Source organism: Salvelinus fontinalis, chromosome 6, assembly GCF_029448725.1.
Source record: "Salvelinus fontinalis isolate EN_2023a chromosome 6, ASM2944872v1, whole genome shotgun sequence".
Classification (NCBI taxonomy): Eukaryota; Metazoa; Chordata; class Actinopteri; order Salmoniformes; family Salmonidae; genus Salvelinus; species Salvelinus fontinalis.
In genome coordinates this window covers 50,975,812-50,995,282 of record NC_074670.1, presented here as the reverse complement: position 1 = coordinate 50,995,282, position 19,471 = coordinate 50,975,812, and the positions used below count along the sequence as shown (strand labels likewise).

Below are 19,471 nucleotides of genomic sequence, written 5' to 3'. Positions count from 1 at the left end.
GATTACATTAAATACACACTCATAAACAAGCCAGACACACACTAACAGACATTCTGTCCATATATCTGCCGTAGAGGTTTTCAGTAGGGAAGCTAGGACAATGACAGTGGCTTGGCTGGGGACTCGGGCCTTGGTTAGACTCGGCTCCTGCCAGATGGAATTGAGCAGCTTGTGCCAGCGAGCGGTCCTGTGGAGACGTGTGTCTCTGTGAAGGGCAGGTATAACTCAGTCAGCCGGCTCAGGCTAGAGCTGGTCTCAGCTCAGGACTGTACTAATGCTACTGTTTCTAATTCATATTCATGATCAGTTTGATGATTTAACACTATTATTATTTTTTACTCTTAATGTAAAATGCTGTTTATAAACACGTGCAATAAGTAAATGGAGGTTAGATGTGAAGTCAAAATGGAGCATGCCAGTGTAGGAAAAACAACGATTAAATATTAACTCTGGAAATACAAAATAAAGGATGAAACTAATACCGGTGGAACACTTTCACACTTGACTTGGGGAGGGCTGTTTCAGATGTTATCCATCTTAGACAGGTAGTAAAAGCAGATCATTATCGAAGCCACTGTGGTTATTTCAACCTTACAAAAGTGACACAGGGCACTGTAAAGGCTTTTATAGATGTATACTGTGAGTATGACCACCCACATTAAAAGCAGGAGTAGACATGGACATGGAGAGGTAAGACATGTATAGACTGTTACACGCAGACCGATAGATTCTAAGTGGCTATCAGACATAGATGGGACGCCCTCCCTTACAAGAGAGCTATGTCAGCACAAACAGCACTCCTTACTCCTTTTCCCTCCTAACTTCCCTTTCTCTTCATCCCTTTGTTCTTCTATCTGCTGCCATCTCTCCTCCTCCTCTAGCCTCAAAGTGGAGCCACGTCCCTAAACCTTTGCCATGGTGATCCCCCTCTACCACCACTTCTCCCCTGTCTCCAGGCACCACAGTCTACTGCCAAGCTCAGATACAGGTGTGGCGAGGCGGGTGAAGTTAGAACAACACAGGGCTGTAGCTAGGTAGTAAGATTAGCTAAGCGGACCTAGCGACGCCGCTGGGTTAGTACCTGCCAGAGGAGGGGACTGGGCCTTGGCCAGAACAGTAGCCTGTGTCCCGGGGTATCCCCCCGCTGTAGAGACCCAGGGGGACCCCGCTGTCCCCAGGTTGTTTGTGGATGACACTGTAAATAGGTTCAGGCCTGGTGGGGGAGTACAGAAATCACAGTGAATGGGGCTTGAGTAGGACACAAACACAGAACACACAAACACATGTACAGTATACGGGACAACTACACAGGACAAATACACAGGACAAATACACATACATACATGCACATATATAGAAACTGCTACACACAAACATTGTAAAACTACACAGTCACACAGTTGGATACACACAAACACACGCCCACATGCACCATATAGTCATTGCCACACATTGCACATGCTCTCACACACACACACACACACACACACACACACACAATAGCTTGGGATATTAAGGTGACTCTGGCGCTCTCAAGCTCTGTGAATGTTGTTTCAGTGTTTGGCCAAGAGGTCGTAAGGCAGAACAAGGAGGAGGGACTTTGGGATGAGAGGGCTTCTTTGAGCTATACATTGCCACCTCAGACAAAACTGAACCCTCCTTGCCCAGCTAGTCAACCAGAGACAAACACATTGCCACACTGTTGGAGGCCCACTAAACTACATCAATCTACATACATATCACCAAAGAAAGCCACAACACCGGGGAACGCCAGGTAAAGCAACGATCACCACACCAAGATTAAAGAATTAATATGCTGTTCACAACAAAAAGGCCTCTTACTGCGCTCTAGTGGCCCTGTGCTATTTTGACACGAGAAAGTGACTCTAACCCTGGATTGTCAAAACTACTCTTAAAACTTACATTCACATGGTAAACAACATATTATAAACTGGGTGGTTTGAGCCCTGAATGCTGATAGCCATGGTATATCAGACCGTATACCACGGGTATGACAAAGCATTTATTTTTACAGCTCTAATTACGTTGGTAACCAGTTTATAATAGCAATAAGGCACCTCAGGGGTTTGTGATATATGGCCAATATACCACGGCTAAGGGCTGTGTCCAGGCACTCCACGTTGCGTCGTACATAAGAACAGCTCATAGCCGTGGTATATTGGCCATATACCACCCCCCCGGGCCTTTTTGGTAAAATATAATTCCCCCTTTTGTGAATTATACTGCATAGCTATATCATCCTGTAAAAGATTGTTATGTGCTGTACAACAATGAGATAATAAAGAAAAAAACATGCAAAAAATGGTACTGACCTGGTGAAGTCTTCCTCCCCCAGCATGTGACGTGGGTCTGGGGAGTACCTGGAGGGCGTGACCTGGGGGGGCTGGCTGTAGACGGGCTTGGGCTCCATAGCACCCATGTAGGCCATGCCTGAGTTGTGGCTGATGTGGTTGTCCACCATGGTGGGGAAGGCTGGAGGGAGGGCAGGGAGGGCCAGACCAGTAGATGGAAAGGAGGAATGATTAAAACAGTGGTCCACTGGAGGCCTGGCAGCACTCTTGCCAAGAGGGATCAACTCATAACACTATCATACATGTGATGATGCCTGTTAAAAAAATCTATGGCCTATTATTAAAGACAGTATTCTCTCTACAGATTAGTCAGTGTGGGTATTCTCTATACCGAAGATATAATAGATGTGTGCAGGCTACTGTGAGACCACAGTATGTCCTACACCAGAGATTTTGAGTAGCTAAAGTCTAGAAAGTTCCCAGATTTACATTCCATCATTGGGCTACAGTACTTATGACTCATGGCTCTAAAATCCCTTGAAGAACATCTGACTATAGGTCATACTTTCAGAGCTGGCTTAAAGGAGTAGTTCACTAGTTTACAACATGATGTTAGATGGTTCCTCACCCTGAACGTAGTATATGGGCCAGGATACGTTTCTTTAAACAGCTACAAACTTCAGCTAACTATAGCCACCGCAAGCTAAAAATCTATTTTAATGAAAGGGAAAGGGGGATACCTAGTCAGTTGTACAACTGAATGCATTCAACTGAAATGTGCCTTCCGCATTTCACCCAACCCCTCGCCCGGGGAACAGTGGGTTAACTGCCTTGTTCAGGGGCAGAACGATAGATAGTTTACCTTGTCAGCTCGGGGATTCAATCCAGCAACCTTTCGATAGGGGTATGTGAACATGTTTAATTGTATTTTTTATATATTTATTTTATATATTTTATTTCTAAATCAACTAAGTAACATCTAACCAAATATGGAGTTGATTTCAGGTGATTTTGGTCACAGGGGATCACATGCCCACATTACTTCCAATTATTTTCAGCTAGCGGTGGCTAAAGTTAGCTGAAGATTATAGTGACTGTTTAAAGAAAACTAAACTATGAATTACAATTTATTCTGGCTCATAGCCTACTTTCATGGAGAGGAACAGTCTAACATCATGCTGTAAAATAGTGAACTATTCCTTTATGTCAGTATAAGGGGCTTGCTCAAGCCATGGAAACCACACACACAAAATAACAATGAACATATACAGTACTACTGTACAGGCCTTTTGATAATAAATCACTGGTTGACATACATATTGTTTAGTACAATATAGTATACCTGTAATAATTACATATAGTCCAGTACAGGTTTTTTGTGTGTCTGTGTGTGTGTGTGGTTCTTCAGTAAATCGATGTGTGTGGCTGGCAGGAGCCCCAGGCCATGGGTTCTCCTGAGCAAGTGGGTGGGATGTGAGAAAGCCTCCACACTCAGTGGGAGAGAGAGAGCTGGGCTTGGTGTTTCAGTGGGCAGCAGTGTGTCTGCACCATGTAGGAGTCTGGGCACAGCCAAGCCGAGGAGAGCACACTGAAACAGCTCTACGCTCACTGAGATAATCCATAAACATCCCTGTGACAGGGACAATGTTGTGTACCTACAGTAGGGGTCTGCAACCCGCGGCTCCATTGCTATGTATAGATTTCCTCAACAAACAAACAATTAAACTCAGCAAAAAAAGAAAAGTCCCTTTTTCAGGACCCTGTCTTTCAAAGATAATTCGTAAAAATCCAAATAACTGCATAGATCTTCATTGTAAAGGATTTAAACACTATTTCCCATGCTTGTTCAATGAACCATAAACAATTAATGAGGATGCACCTGTGGAACGGTCATTAAGACACTAACAGCTTACAGACGGTAGGCAATTAAGGCCACAGTTATGAAAACTTAGGACACTAAAGAGGCCTTTCTACTGACTCTGAAAAACACAAAGAAAGATGCACAGGGTCCCTGCTCATCTGCGTGAACTTTCCTTAGGCATGCTGCAAGGAGGCATGAGGATTACAGATGTGGCCAGGGCAAGATATTGCAATGTACGTACTATGAGACGCCCAAGACAACGCTACAGGGAGACAGGACAGACAGCTGATCGTCCTCGCAGTAGCAGACCACGTAACAAAACCTGCACAGGATCGGTACATCCGAACATCACACCTGCGGGACAGGTACAGGATGGCAACAACAACTGCCCGAGTTACACCAGAAACGCACAATCCCTCCATCAGTGCTCAGACTGTCTGCAATAGGCTGAGAGAGGCTGGACTGGGAGCTTGTACGCCTGTTGTAAGGCAGGTCCTCACCAGACATCACCGGCAACAACGTCGCCTATGGGCACAAACCCACCGTCGCTGGACCAGACAGGACTGGCAAAAAGTGTTCTTCACTGACGAGTCGCGGTTTTGTCTCACCAGGGGTGATGGTCGGATCTGCGTTTATCTTCGAATGAAATAGCGTTACACCGAGGCCTGTACTCTGGAGCGTGATCGATTTGGTGGTGGGGGGTCCATCATGGTCTGGGGGCAGTGTGTCACAGCATCATCGGACTGAGATTGTTGTCATTGCAGGCAATCTCAACGCTGTGCGTTACAGGGAAGACATCCTACTCTCTCATGTGGTCTCAACGCAGTTGACAGTGAGAGGATGTTTCTTTTTTTGCTGAGTTTATATATATTTTTTGTATATTTATTTCACATTTTTCAATCAGAAATAGATGGATTTGGAAAGATCAGGACTAACTAAGATATGGTACGTTACAATCTACAGGACAATACATGTTAAAACCGTATCTTACTTTTATTCTGTTTTTTTTAAATGTACAGAAAATGACCTTTTGAAGGTTAAGTTTCTGTTGCTGAAAGTGTGCAGACAAGGTCTGTCTGAATGGGCTAATTTCTCATTGATAAAAACAAAGTAAATAAACAAACACTTGTTAAATCAGTATAATAAATGTCTATTACAATCAAACCTTCTGTTTGCATTATAATATTTGTGTACCTGTGTTTCATTATTCAATATCTTGCGGGGCTTGATGTGGGTATTTCAATGAATCCCTGGAAAACAACATGTCCTTCATTTGTAGGTTTTTAAATAAAAAAGTAACACTACTTCTGTAGCATATTTAATGTATGTTCACAAGATTTGATTCTCCCTGCAACTTCGCTAGACAGCCATTGCTCTGTGACCCTGAACTGCCAGATTTCGTGGTAATTTGATCTGACTGCTATCTGTGGTGCTGAATATCAGATATTGCCACTATTGAGCTTGAAAAGGGCTCAAACCTCCTCTGCAGCTCCCCCTTCTCAGTTCCCTAACCCTACTATTTTTTTTTGTGTGAAAAAAAATTGCTCTTCAAATCAAGAAGGTGACACCTGAGCTAAAGATAATGCTAATCAACAGAGCCTTCTTCTAACAACTGATGCATGGGTTGGTTTTTGAGGTTTAGGTATAAACTGAGAATAAGGAGTGTGGAAAGAGACCACCAGTGTCATTATCGCAGGGTTCCTGTGGCCTTCCATTAAAACAAACTGTGTGCTGGTACAGTACCATTGAGGCATCCATCGCCTGGAATGTTCAACTGTAGTTGTATGCATTGTGAGCAGTATGAGAGTAGGAGGGGAGGGGTTTGAGCCATAGGTGAATACAGTAGCTAGCAGAAGAAGATACGTACTGCTGGAGTAGTCCGGAGGGGCGTACATGTCATTGAGGTGCACGGGTCCGGGTTTGGCCACCTTGAGGTAGACCATGTCAGAGGTGTTCTTCAGCGCCGCAACCGCCTCCTCGTGACGCACGTCCTGCAGGATGATGTTGTTCACCTGAAGCACACAGACCACAGTCAAATCCTCAAGTCCACAACACTGAGGATTATAGCTACCTCTTTTAGTTTGCTTGAGCCACACCCAAATCAATCATACACTACTGTTACTGTGTACTACTAAGATAAAGTATGTGACAATATTTCAAAGGTTTTGAACAGAGCTGCTCCATATAGGTACAGTTGCGAGAGATTACTTATTTACGGAGCCGCCACATCTGCATCCTTGTGTCGACAGATAAATGCATGGATTTCAGAGATAAACTTCGATCAAATAGCACAAATGATACGGCCATCCAGAAGTCCAGAAGTGAACTGTGATGAAAACAGTGCAGTGGGGATTCAGTGTTGGGCAGCTGTAGTCACTCACAGCTCTTCCCCGCACAAAGGTAGCAGTGCTTAATGGCTTTGTTCTTATTTATGGCAGTCTTAAACACATCTCATATTTTTCTAACAGCGTAGTCACTCATTCAGCCTGGCAGGTGGTTCTCTTTATCTTTTACCGGTGTAGAACAGAATATGCCCGGGGAGCAGCTGGGCTGTTTGAACCCGGTCTCCAGCACCGTATCAATCACACACAGGGCCATAAACGCTGATGCGCGTCGCCTCGCCTAGCTCTCTTGAGAAACGTCCAGGGATGGGCACAGAGGCACCCACCAAAGTGGCAGTGTCCTGATGTGTGCAGGGTATGGATCACTAAACAGTAAGGGAATCAAGACTGTTCTAGGGCATCCATTAGAGCTCAGTATCGTAGGTCACTATCTGTGTAATTGACTGGGTACGGAACCCGGGGTTTCTACACAATTAAAGACTGTGTTAGGCTGCTGAGCTTAAGTCTAGGCATTCACTCTGGCTTCACCAAACCACCTCTGCTACATCAAAGCAGGGGTAAGCCCAGGTAATGAACAAAGATGCAAATTATATGTGTTCTTACAGCTAGCAGGCGGTCTCCGGTCTGCAGCCGTCCGTCTTTCTGTGCGGCCCCGCCCTCAATGATCTTTGTGATGTAGATGCTGTTGTCTCCAGGGATGTGCTGGTTGCCGATCCCCCCAGCAATGCTGAAGCCAAGGCCTGGGGGTGAGAAGCGCAAAGAGGACAGTCAAGAACAGAAAATTGCACAAAATCTTCAATGGGGACAATTCAAATTCTCAAAAATAATCTAAATGTATGTTCCAATTTCAGAGTTGACCTAGAATTACACAGGGGAATTTAGTTTAGTTTATTAGGATCCCCATTAGATACTGCACATGCAGCAGCTACTCTTCCTGTAAAGAAGAGTTATAGACAAGAACAACAGAAGATATTACATTCAAATCTAAATAAAATGTTTTATATAAAATATATTAGAAAGACACCAAGAGACAACAAAATTACTATTTACCCGCTATTCATATATACATATTCTTATATACATTACAGTTAAGTTATAGGGGCCAAGAAAATCCTGGCCCTCACAATGAGGATTCATTCATATATGTACTACATATAGCTGACCTTTGGGCCCCTTGAGCAGGTTGATCTCCAGGATGGTCTCAGGAGGGGCCTGTCTTCTCCTGACCAGCAGCCTGACCACAGGGCCAGCCTCTTTCAGGGCCTCCACCGCCCGGCTGTGGACCACCTCAGACACATCTACCTCATTCACACGCAGCACACAGTCATTCACCCTGGGGAGACGAGGGGAAACAACGTTCATATTTTACAACGCTGTTAGTACTGTATATACACATACATAATATACATTGTGTACAAAAACATTAAGAACACCTTCCTAATACTGAGTTTAAGGCACTTAAATATTTTATCTTGCCCATTCACCCTCTGAATGGCACACATAAACAATCCATGTCTCAAAGCTTAAAAATGCTTATTTAACCCATCTCCTCCCGTTCATCTACATTGATTTGAAGTGGATTTAACAAGTGATATCAATAAGCGATCATAGCTTTCTCCTGGTCAGTCTAGGTCATGGAAAGAGTAGGCGTTCTTAATGTTTTGAACACTCACTGTATCTACACTATATGATGATTTATCCGTTTACCTACTGAATCATAATTATGTAATTAATGTCAATCCACAGGCTGTATAATATGGATAGAATCAACAGACTAGTCAGACTAGTCAACTGCACAAACACACAGAAAAACAAACACAAACTGGGCTCCCGAGTGGCACAGCGGTCTAAGGCACTGCATCTCAGTGCAAGAGGCATCACTACAGTCCCTGATTCGAATCCAGGCTGTATCACATAAGGGGTCCCATAGGGCGGCGCACAATTGGCCGAAGCGTCGTCCGGGTTTGGCCGGGGGTAGGCCGTCATTGTAAATAAACATTTGTTCTTAACTGACTTGCCTAATTAAATAAAGGTTAAATAAAAATAAATATAATAAAATAAAAAACACAGAGGCCGGCAGTACACCGAAAGCACTCGAGATCATCATTTGCATGTTTTAGGCTTTGGCTTTCCAGTGAATCACAACTTAGTGGAAACACAGACAGAGCCTGGGGGCAGAGGGCTGTAGAGGCACTGCCACCCACACACACACACCTCTGACTGCCTGGCGGGAGGGAAATGGTGGAGTGAGAGAGGGGGGGGGGGGGGACGACTAACTCACCCCAGCCTTCCATCCATAGCTGCAGCTCCTCCAGGGATGATCTTGGTGATGAAGATCCCTGGGTCATCTGGGATGTGTGGATTGTCCATCCCCCCAGCGATGCTGAAGCCCAGGCCAGAGTTACCCTGCAGTGGTTATGAGGCATTACACATAGAAGAGATACAATAGAGAGACACACACACACACGTGAAGCAGAGGAGGCCCAGCGTCGTCCGTGAGCGTGAAGCAGAGGAGGCTGGTGGGGGCAGCTCTAGGATGAAGGGCTCATTGTAATGGCTGGAATGGAATGGATGGAACACACCACAAATATGGAAACCACATGTTTGACTGCTTTCCATTTATTCCATTCCAGTCATTATAATGAGCCCATCCTTCTATAGCTCATTCTACCAGCCTCCTCTGGCGTGCAGCCCGTGCACACTTTCTCTCTCACACACACACACACACACACACACACACACACACACACACACACACACACACAGAGCTCTACTAAGTGATGGGTCCCGTCCCACTCAAGGTGTGTGGACTCAAGGGGGGAGAAGGGGCTTCTTCTTAATGGTATTGAAGTCTCAGGGGAACATGTGATCTATGAAGAGCGCTCAGGGGAATTCAACATTACTGATGACCATGTCACTTTCTCATGCATGTGTGTGTGTGCATCTTCCTCACATTGAATTTACTTCATACTACAAACTACATTCTAAGATCAAGTCACTTTATTCTAAATGTATGTAAGATGAAGCTGTCCAAATGGTTTGGGTGTAATTGTTTTGTTTAAAACGGACAGATTCATAAGTAGAAGAGAAGATGAGTCAGAGAAGCCTCATTTCTCTAAAGACTTGAACGGTACAAAACTTCCCTTTTACTCTATATGTACCCCCCTCTGCCCCACCTCTCCCCCAGAAAGGCAAAGCACCCATTTGGATCCAGTGGGCCCAGGCGTGGTGTTCTATCTGACAGCTGCAGAGACAGGCTCCAAACAAGACAACTGAGGAAAGACTTCACTTTATTATCTTCTATAATTAATGAGAAACGGTCACAACCAATTAGGACAGAGCGAGGCTGAGGCCTCCCAGTGCGCTGCTCCTGAGCCAAAAGGAGTGCACTGGGCCCGACCACCAAATGTTCCACACCCACAGACCTTTTAAAGTGTGATTTTATCTAGTTTATTTAAGCCTCTGCATGCAGAAATGCCACTCGGAGAGGGAGATGGAGAAAACAGCTCTGCACCTATCTGTGGGTGGAATAACAAGAGCAGGAACATAAAGTATGTCTGCGCTCCACTATAGACTGAACTCTGTCACTGACAAGTGCAACTGTCAAGGGTCCTGAGAGTGTGTGTGTAGAGGGAGATGGCTTTTGCTTCTGAACTATTTAATGTCTGTGCTTTTGAAAGGTGCAGTATGAGGCCTATAGGGGTCTGACGATGATGATGTGCATACGATGTGCATACGCTACTTATTATCGATCCTCATTGCCTAGTCACATTTACGCGTACCTACGTGTACATTTGACCTTAATTACCTCAACTACCTCGTACTCCTACACATTGACTCAATACCAGTACTCTTTGTATATCAAATCAAATCAAATGTTATTGGTCACATACACATGGTTAGCAGATGTTAATGCGAGTGTACCGAAATGCTTGTGCTTCTAGTTCCGACAGTGCAGTAGTATCTAACAGGTGATCTAAAAACTTCCCAACAACTACCTAATACACACAAATCTAAAGGGGTGAATGAGAATAGCAACATTTACTGCACTGAGAAACCTTAATAAAGCCAAAGAGAGCGTATTAGTGCCATCTAGTGGGAAAAGCTCACGTGTTTAACAAAAGGCTTTGAAAAGAATACATTTGATCACAAGACGTTCAAATAATGAGCGGTTATAAAGGTGTTGGTGAAACTCACCCTCTCCAAGATGATCTCTTCATATTTAAACATCCCATCACTGCCATTTACCTGTCAACACAGAACACATACAGGTCAGTTACATCATCATCATGTATTAACAGCCCACATGAAAACATCCTAGAAATAATAAAAAAACAGAAAAGGAACATCAAAAATTGACTAATCTTTAATCTCAATAGAATAATTTTTAATAACCACAGAATTAAACAGACATACATAAAACAAATAGCATTGCTGGTTTTGGCTATTATACCCAGATTTTCACAATGAACACACAAATATAATCATGTTTACTATTAATATTACCATTAGGCTTTTCTCAATCCATAAATCCTACAGGAATACAGTAGAAACTATTTCAATCTCTTGCATTACCATACTAAATGCATAACTGCATCATATTCATGCTGTAGAGGCAGCTCAATAGAGATAATGAAATAGGTCCACATGGTGAGTAAATGTGATCTGATATGCTGCGACCGTGAGGCACATCCATCCACACACAGAGACAACAGAATAGATACTCCATCCACACACAGAGACAACAGAATATATACTCCATCCACACACAGAGACAACAGAATAGATACTCCATCCACACACAGAGACAACAGAATAGATACTCCATCCACACACAGAGACAACAGAATAGATACTCCATCCACACACAGAGACAACAGAATAGATACTCCATCCACACACAGAGACAACAGAATAGATACTCCATCCACACACAGAGACAACAGAATAGATACTCCATCCACCCACAGAGACAACAGAATAGATACTCCATCCACCCACAGAGACAACAGAATAGATACTCCATCCACACACAGAGACAACAGAATAGATACTCCATCCACACACAGAGACAACAGAATAGATACTCCATCCACACACAGAGACAACAGAATAGATCCTCCATCCACACACAGAGACAACAGAATAGATACTCCATCCACACACAGAGACAACAGAATAGATACTCCATCCACACACAGAGACAACAGAATAGATACTCCATCCACACACAGAGACAACAGAATAGATACTCATGCCACACACAGAGACAACAGAAGAACAAATATTTACATAAGGGCCTGCATCCAGTGAGTCTGCGTTGACGATGACGGGGGGAGGGTTCGCCTGCAAAGGTAGATAAAGAGATACAACATTACCTAAGCGCATGTGTGTGCGTGTGTGAGGCTGGCAGATCACACATCATCAGTCAGCTAGCTGCCAGTAAGTGGATGCCATGGGAACAGTCGGTGTGTGTGTGTGTTTGTGTCTCGCTAGGGATGGGTGGATGATGGCTACAGTAGGTGTGAGGACTGAGAATGAGGAGTGGGGAAAAGAGACCAGCAGTGTTATAATTGCCTGCTTCCTGTGTAAGACTCCATTTGAACAAACTGTGTGTATGTTGGGACCATTTGGTCATTGTCTAGGATATCACAACCATCTCATACTGTACCGTAACACTACCTGTTCTAACACACTGGAAATGACAACTTGAAGTCAGGCATCCAACACTACGCCTATGTTTTGATGGTGTATTGCAGGGTACTCAAGTTCCATTTCAGAAGGTCTGGTCACACAAATATTCTAAGTGGCAAAGGTCCGGATGGATATTGTAATTTATCGACATAGTAACAAACCCCCACCCCATAACCCCAAACTGTTCACACCCTTCTTGTTGGCGAAGATAACATTTTGCAGTTTTAAAGCTAATTTCCTCCAATTCTACACATTTTCCCATGTCGTATGTGTTATCATATGACACCAGGAATTGGAGGCCCGACTGAGTTCCTAAAAAACGTTGGGTCCCGTTCCGAACCGCGGTCCACCTGTTTGAATGGCTGGTCTATTTGGTCAGTAAGACTCAAAAACTATTGCATTCTGTGTTGTATCTGTATATCAGAATTCGATCTCTTAGGAAGACAATCAGGCTGTTCAGGCTCCATTACGCCACCTAGTGGCTGGTGTTAATTTCCCAACATCCCATGCATGTTGTATCAGAGGAGACGTTATGATCCTGTGGAGGGGGCACTAGTCAAAGCAGAGTGCAGGAATGGGCACTGCAAAGATATGCCTCTCACAGCGGCAGCTATAGACATAATTTATTCTAATAAAATGTCCCCTCACAAGGTGATGTGAATGCTATACTCAATTAAATGTTACATAAAAGACTAGCAGCTCTCAGTTGAGGAGACGGAGGATGAGCGGGACATAGCCCCAGTAGACTGGACACAGGGCTGACCAGCAGTAATGGCCTCTCCTTATAGCACAGCACAGAGTCCTGGAACACTGGCTGCGTTCTCTCTATTGATCTGATTGAGCTGTGGGGGTGAGGTGATGTTGCTGACGGTGCAGCTAGGGGACCAAGGCTACCTGAGGTCCAGCAGAGAAAAGCTACTAGTCACTTACTACCTCCCCCCTCCGCCTCCCCCTTATTGTCTCCCCCCAGTATTCACTGTTTGCACACTACCAGGTTCTTGGGACTTTTCAAAGTGGATCCACTCCTATTGATCCCCATTAATTCCAATCTTCTTCCACCAACCTCTATCGCCACACACGATGAGCATGCATGCATTCTCCATGTTTTGGCTGCGTGATGAGGCAGCATATGGCCTGTGATATTACATGACTGCTTTAAACACGTTGAGGGGTCATCGCAGTTACGGGATGATTGCTTTCGTGGCACAGACTCTCGGTCGCTCATTTATTTCCATGGCATCTCTCCCCCTAGTAATGGCATTAAAGGATCACTTGATCACGGCTCTTGTATTCCTACCTGACACTTCTCTAACACAGGACTCACAGGCAAAGGAGGTGCAAGCGCGGTGCAACACTCCAATATAACAGGTCACAGTCTGAGACAAAGGAACCACACCATTTATATTACAGCTCGAGTTATAACAATCCTTTGATGCTGGACCATGGTACTTCAATACGCACACATACAATCAGAGCTGGTTTGAGCAGAGAAGGCTGAATACTGGAGTTGTACTGAGGTCATAAGATGAGAGCATCAAGCCCCACTCGCTTTGATCGGCATCATTCATCATCATACTACACCCCAGTTTCTGTGAATCTTTCCAGAGCTTTGTTACTTTATTTTCACTGAGTGACTTCTCTGATTAATGGAAACTGTTCAAATCCAACACATAAGACGTGACCTCTTTTTCAGATCTGTAGTTTAGTTTTATGGCTCTGGCCAGCTCTGGAAAAACACAAACGTCCCTTAGTCAGCACAACATGGCTTGTGTAATCTGCGTATGGACCGCAGACGCCCGCGACCGTGCTTGTGTGTGCACGTTTTCCATATACCGTACACATTTAAGCATTTCCTGTTTGTCATGAAAATACAGGACAGAAATGTTCTCACCAGACCTAAAGCCTAGTGAGAACAAAGGGACACGGTAGCAGCAGCTCCCTTCACATGCTTTTAGAAGTGTGTGTGTGTGTTTTAGAAGTGCACAGTGTGCCACAGCACCATAGACACCCAAGTCTTTAAGAAATGTACTCATCCCCCACAGCCAACCGGTCCCATTGAGCAGCTGTGTGTAAGGTAGTGGAGAGAAGGAGCCTGAGGGCAACAGTGGGGGCTATTTCTGCTCTGTCATTGTACTGGACTGAGCTAGTGAACGGAATCCAGTGCCACAGCCAAGGGACCTCAAATGACAAACACAACAGCAGGAACAAAATAGCTTATCATAAGCAACAGAGGTTACTTCCTAGCTAGCTAATCAATGATTGAAAATAAACCACTATGTTACAATAATAGCACTATAAACCTCGTAAGGTTTCAAGACAGTCAGTCTGAAAATAAAAATGTCATCCTAGTCTGGGATTGAAGCGGGTAATCCCAGTATCTGTTTCTCCCTTAACAAGCACACAAAAAGAAAGGGGAAGATAATCTCAGTGTGTGTAATCCTAAATCCGCCCCAGAGCGGTGTGTTGTCTCTGAAGTGGGAGTTGGGTTTGAGGAGGAGAGGGCTGATAAGCGTGGGGTCGTGAAGTCAGGGCAGCAGCATTGGGCCGCGAAGGCAGGGCAGCAGCGTGGGGCCGCTGGGCCAGGGCAGCAGCATTGGGCCGCGAAGCCAGGGCAGCAGCATGGTCCGCGAAGCCAGGGCAGCAGCGTGGGGCCGCTGGGCCAGGGCAGGAGCGTGGGGCCGCTGGGCCAGGGCAGGAGCGTGGGGCCGCTGGGCCAGGGCAGGAGCGTGGGGCCGCTGGGCCAGGGCAGGAGCGTGGGGCCGCTGGGCCAGGGCAGGAGCGTGGGGACGCTGGGCCAGGGCAGCAGCGTGGGGCCGCGGAGCCAGGGCAGCAGCATGGGGCCGCAAAGCCAGGGAAGCAGTGTGGGGCCGCGAGGCCAGGGCAGCAGCGTGGAGCAGCACACAGCTTTATGACAGAGACAAAGTAGCACACAGTTCTTTCTGCTGTGACTGTGAGAGCACTGGACTGGCCACGTCCCCGAGAGAGAGAGGCTTACACAGTCTGTAATGTAGGCTCAAAGAGGTCAAGATAAACACACATTTACAGATTATTAACAGGGGACGGTGCATACAGTGCTGTGTGTGTGTGTGTGTGTCTGTGTGCAGGCATGTGCGCAGATAGGGGTCTACCTGTGCAAAGCACATCCATTTGCCCTCCCAATCGCCAAGTGCCCTTTTGGGTGGTGGTATAATATATGTTTTTGTATACATTTTTTCTCATTGTTGTTCTGAACCCACTGCAGCAAGTCGTTGTGATATCATCAAGTTCGCCACCATCCACCTCCACCCCGTCCGTTGGTTGCGCCTGTTAGTCTGCCCTGTACAGCGTTTGCGCGTGCCTCGGTTAGCGCCTGTTTTCCCAGTCTGCCCTGTACGGAAATTGCGCATGCTCGGTATCCAGACACGTATGGCTTGAGATGCTGTCACCCGTCGAGTGTGTGTAGCTAGCTACCTAGTTTAAATATCAACAGTACTGCAACACAGCAGCATTAACACTTGATAACACTTGATATACATCATTATGAATATTTCGGTCTGGTTGGCTTCTACGCACAGCAGAGAGAGGCAGAAAGACATAGAGAGGAGCGGCTGCATCTACAACCCTCGACCCCAACTCCATCCCTTCAGCAGTCGGGAGTTGCACTTGTGTGTCAGGGCAACGGCAACACAGGTAGTTTAGACTCTAGCTAACCAACATATACTAAAATATCCACATAAGACACTAGCCAGCCAGCCATATATCATGAGTTAGAAGATTATTCATATTATATCATGAAGTTATTATTTAAGTATTTAAGAGAATTGAAGATAAATCACAATCTGTAAAAAAATAAAAATAAAATAAAGCTAGCTAACTAGCAGATTTACATCAATCATCAACATCATTGATCAACTAACAGTCCACTTTCTTTCACCCGATCATGTCTTTAGGAGCTTACAATTTGTGATGAGTGTGTTGTTGAAGAAATAAATAGGCCTATGCACCCTTTTTTCATTTTGAACAACTGCCCCCTGAAAGGTCTGTGCACAGCCCTGTGTGTGTGTGTGTGTGTGTGTGTGTGTGTGTGTGTGTGTGTGTGTGTGTGTGTGTGTGTGTGTGTGTGTGTGTGTGTGTGTGTGAGGGGAGGGTTACATGGGGATGGCCGGCAAATGAGGTGAGGGGGGCAGAGGGGAACAGGGGATGACGCCGGTTAAAAACGTTGGCAACCGTCCAGATGTGGCAGAAGGGTGTGACTGAGGGGCATGGGGGGAATTAACCAAAATCTGGATAAGATTATAATAAATCCCTTAATTTCCTTTTAATTCAAACACTAATCATGTTTTCCCAGCCAGCTGTCGCTGTTCACTTCTGTCCAACTGCAGTGCAGGGCTCAGGGCAGGCTGCACACACACACAGGCAAACAGACACACACACACACACACACACACACACTGCTCAAGCTGCTCTCCCAACAGGACTGACTGTACAACCACTACAACCAACCTATCCCAACTGAGCACCATTCCAGACAAAAACACTCATCTCTATACATCCAGCTGTTCATTAGTTCCCTCCAAATTGTTATCTATCGATCCATCCATCCATCCCTCCGTTCATTTATTTATCTGTGACATTTGTTTCCTCATGTGTTATCTTCAAACAGCACTGCACCTGACAGCACTGATTTGGCTACAGCCAGTCTGGACAGCAACGCTACAAAGACTCCCACTAAACCTTGGAAAGCGTAGAGCACAGCCTTCGTCCAAATTGCTAAATAATCAATGTGTTCCAATGACAACCGGTGCTCGCGCCCCCGCTTAGCCGCCTCCCCCTGGTTCACCTCGCAGGACGCTGACTGCAGCTTATGAATCTCTCTGTTGCACATGCATGGCCATGGGCACAGCCTCAGCTTGGCTGCCTTGCCTGCCCACTGCCTGCCTATATCGTATTAGTACTCTAGCTGCAATCCTCCCCCTGCAATGAATGAATGAAACAGTTACACTGTGTCCAGATCTGCACTATTACTGTCAATCAGAGCCCACTCGACCAGAGGCCCTGTGTCTCCACTATCTAGCTAGAGTCCTTTAAAAATATATATATCCTATGTTGTGACAGAATGAAGTTTGAGGCTACACTTTTAAATTGTTCATCTGATTCATTCAGATTTTTAATTCCAGTTATGATTCATTCTTTTTATTATGTAATTACATGAAAATACCTATTGTTAGCACAAATCCAGGTAAATACCAGTGGAAACAGTACTGTAAAATAAAGTACAAACAATATTAGCCTATATATGATGATGCCATATGTTGGCACTGCAATAGATAGTGAGGCCACACCTCAAATGAAATCCAAGCTCCTCCTCATGCAGCATTATTTCTATGGTGTTTTAAACTCATTGAGTTCCCTGGGGTACAGGAGGGTTTGGCATGTGCATAACAATGAGATGCTGACAAGACAATAACCCTTAGATCCTCCTTTACATAGCACACTGATACTGTATGGCAGCCCTGTAACCAATGACAATGCCACACTGAAATATGACAGTGACTCTGATCCAGTCCTGTCTGAAACAGGGTAATGGAGGCTGTTCTGTCTGATGATCCAGTCCTATCTGAGACAGGATAATGAAGGCTGTTCTTCCTGATGATTCAGTCCTGTCTGAGACAGGGTAATGAAGGCTGTTCTGTCTGATGATACAGTCCTGTCTGAGACAGGGTAATGAAGGCTGTTTTTCCTGATGATTCAGTCCTGTCTGAGACAGGGTAATGGAGGCTATTCTGTCAGATGGTCCAGTCCTGTCTGAGACAGGGTAATGAAGTATGTTCTGTCTGAGACAGGGTCATGGAGGCTGTTCTGTCTGATGATACAGTCCTGTCTGAGACAGGGTAATGAAGTATGTTCTGTCTGAGACAGGGTCATGGAGGCTGTTCTGTCTGATGATACAGTCCTGTCTGAGACAGTGTAATGGAGGCTGTTTTGTCTGATGATACGTGGAGCATTAGGAAATTATTCCTCTGCCTTCACTCATTCATATTGATTACTGATATAGAGAAATGGTGAGCCCAAGTCCAATAGTGTCAATCTTAACCTTCCTTACAGTATCTATTGATGCTTACAGCACAATGGTTACATGTCAATACGTCAATACTACGTTATCTACAATGAACTGTCACTGTGAGCTGGTCAGCCGTGTATGGTTTGTATGTTTCCTGCAGAATGTGGGATGAGAGGTGCAGTCAGTCGGTCGGTGGTGCCTCGCTCTGATCCTCGGGCCTTCATTGGCCTCTTGTATGCCACGCTGCAGTCCAATCAATAACTACTCAATTACCATGCACCCAACATCTCATTCACGCTGAGCTGAGGCCCCGCTCACTGCCAGAGGGACCGGGGGAGAGGAGAGCAGGAAGAAAGAATAGGAGAGGAGGAGGGAGAGAAGGAGGAAGAGAGAGTGAGAAGGAGGGAAGGCGAGAGGAAGGGATAGATATACATTATATAGAGAGAAAGGGACAGAGAGGAAAGGGTGTCGTCCTCGTCCCCAATAAGAATACCAGCTGATTTCAGTCATTCAGTCACATGTGAAAACCACAAGGAAATGTATTAGTTCATGCCTATTACAAACGATGGTTTCCATGGGAAAAACACATTTGATGTGAATGATTTAAGCATTGTGACACAAATCCTCTCTCTCGCTTTCACACAGAGTGAGACTGACACACACACGTGCACATGCACACACAAGCACACACTCACGTGCACACACACGCACATACACATTTTTATGAAATGATAATTAATAGGTGGTCACAGCTGTCAGCAGCATTCCCTCCTCATCTTGATGTAATATTACTAAAGCGTGCTCAGGCTTAGCTTCCTGTGTGGTCACGGTGAGCCTCAGAGAGGTGGTTAGTCTGACCTTCAGCACAACAGACACAGCCACACACTGAAATTATATTACTTATCACATGCACTCCACACAATACCACTCCCAGTGGATGCTTCAGTATTCATGAGGCTGTTATGTGGTAATGAGCGCATCGGAGCATGCCAATGTGTGTCTGATGAGTGCATGCATGTACAGTGCCTTAAAGTATTCAGACCCTTGGATTTCTTCACATTTTGTGTTAAAGTGGGATTAAAATGGATTTAAAGAAAAATGTTGGGACAAATAAATTCTTCAATAAAATAATCATTGCATAAGTATTCAGACCCTTTGTTTAGTCAAGCCTAAATTATACTGAACAAAAATATCAACGCAACATGCAAAGTGTTGGTTCCAT

The 19,471-nt window shown here is 45.0% G+C and overlaps 1 protein-coding gene across 7 annotated transcripts in view; it reads right to left on the bottom strand.

Annotated features, from left to right (window-relative positions):
• Window positions 1–19,471, bottom strand: part of dlg3 (discs, large homolog 3 (Drosophila)) — a 136,654-nt gene that overhangs the window by 46,185 nt on the left and 70,998 nt on the right. For 4 of the 7 annotated variants that reach the window (XM_055926933.1, XM_055926930.1, XM_055926935.1 and 1 more), the window contains 7 exons: window positions 11,808–11,861; window positions 10,713–10,763; window positions 8,797–8,921; window positions 7,679–7,848; window positions 7,119–7,255; window positions 6,041–6,185; window positions 2,334–2,520 (listed from right to left, as the gene is read on the bottom strand). In XM_055926933.1, coding sequence (XP_055782908.1) covers window positions 2,334–2,520; window positions 6,041–6,185; window positions 7,119–7,255; window positions 7,679–7,848; window positions 8,797–8,921; window positions 10,713–10,763; window positions 11,808–11,861 — 869 coding nt within the window. The remainder of the gene's footprint in view (window positions 1–2,333; window positions 2,521–6,040; window positions 6,186–7,118; window positions 7,256–7,678; window positions 7,849–8,796; window positions 8,922–10,712; window positions 10,764–11,807; window positions 11,862–19,471) is intronic. The other 3 variants (XM_055926932.1, XM_055926936.1, XM_055926937.1) reach the window with 1 other exon arrangement.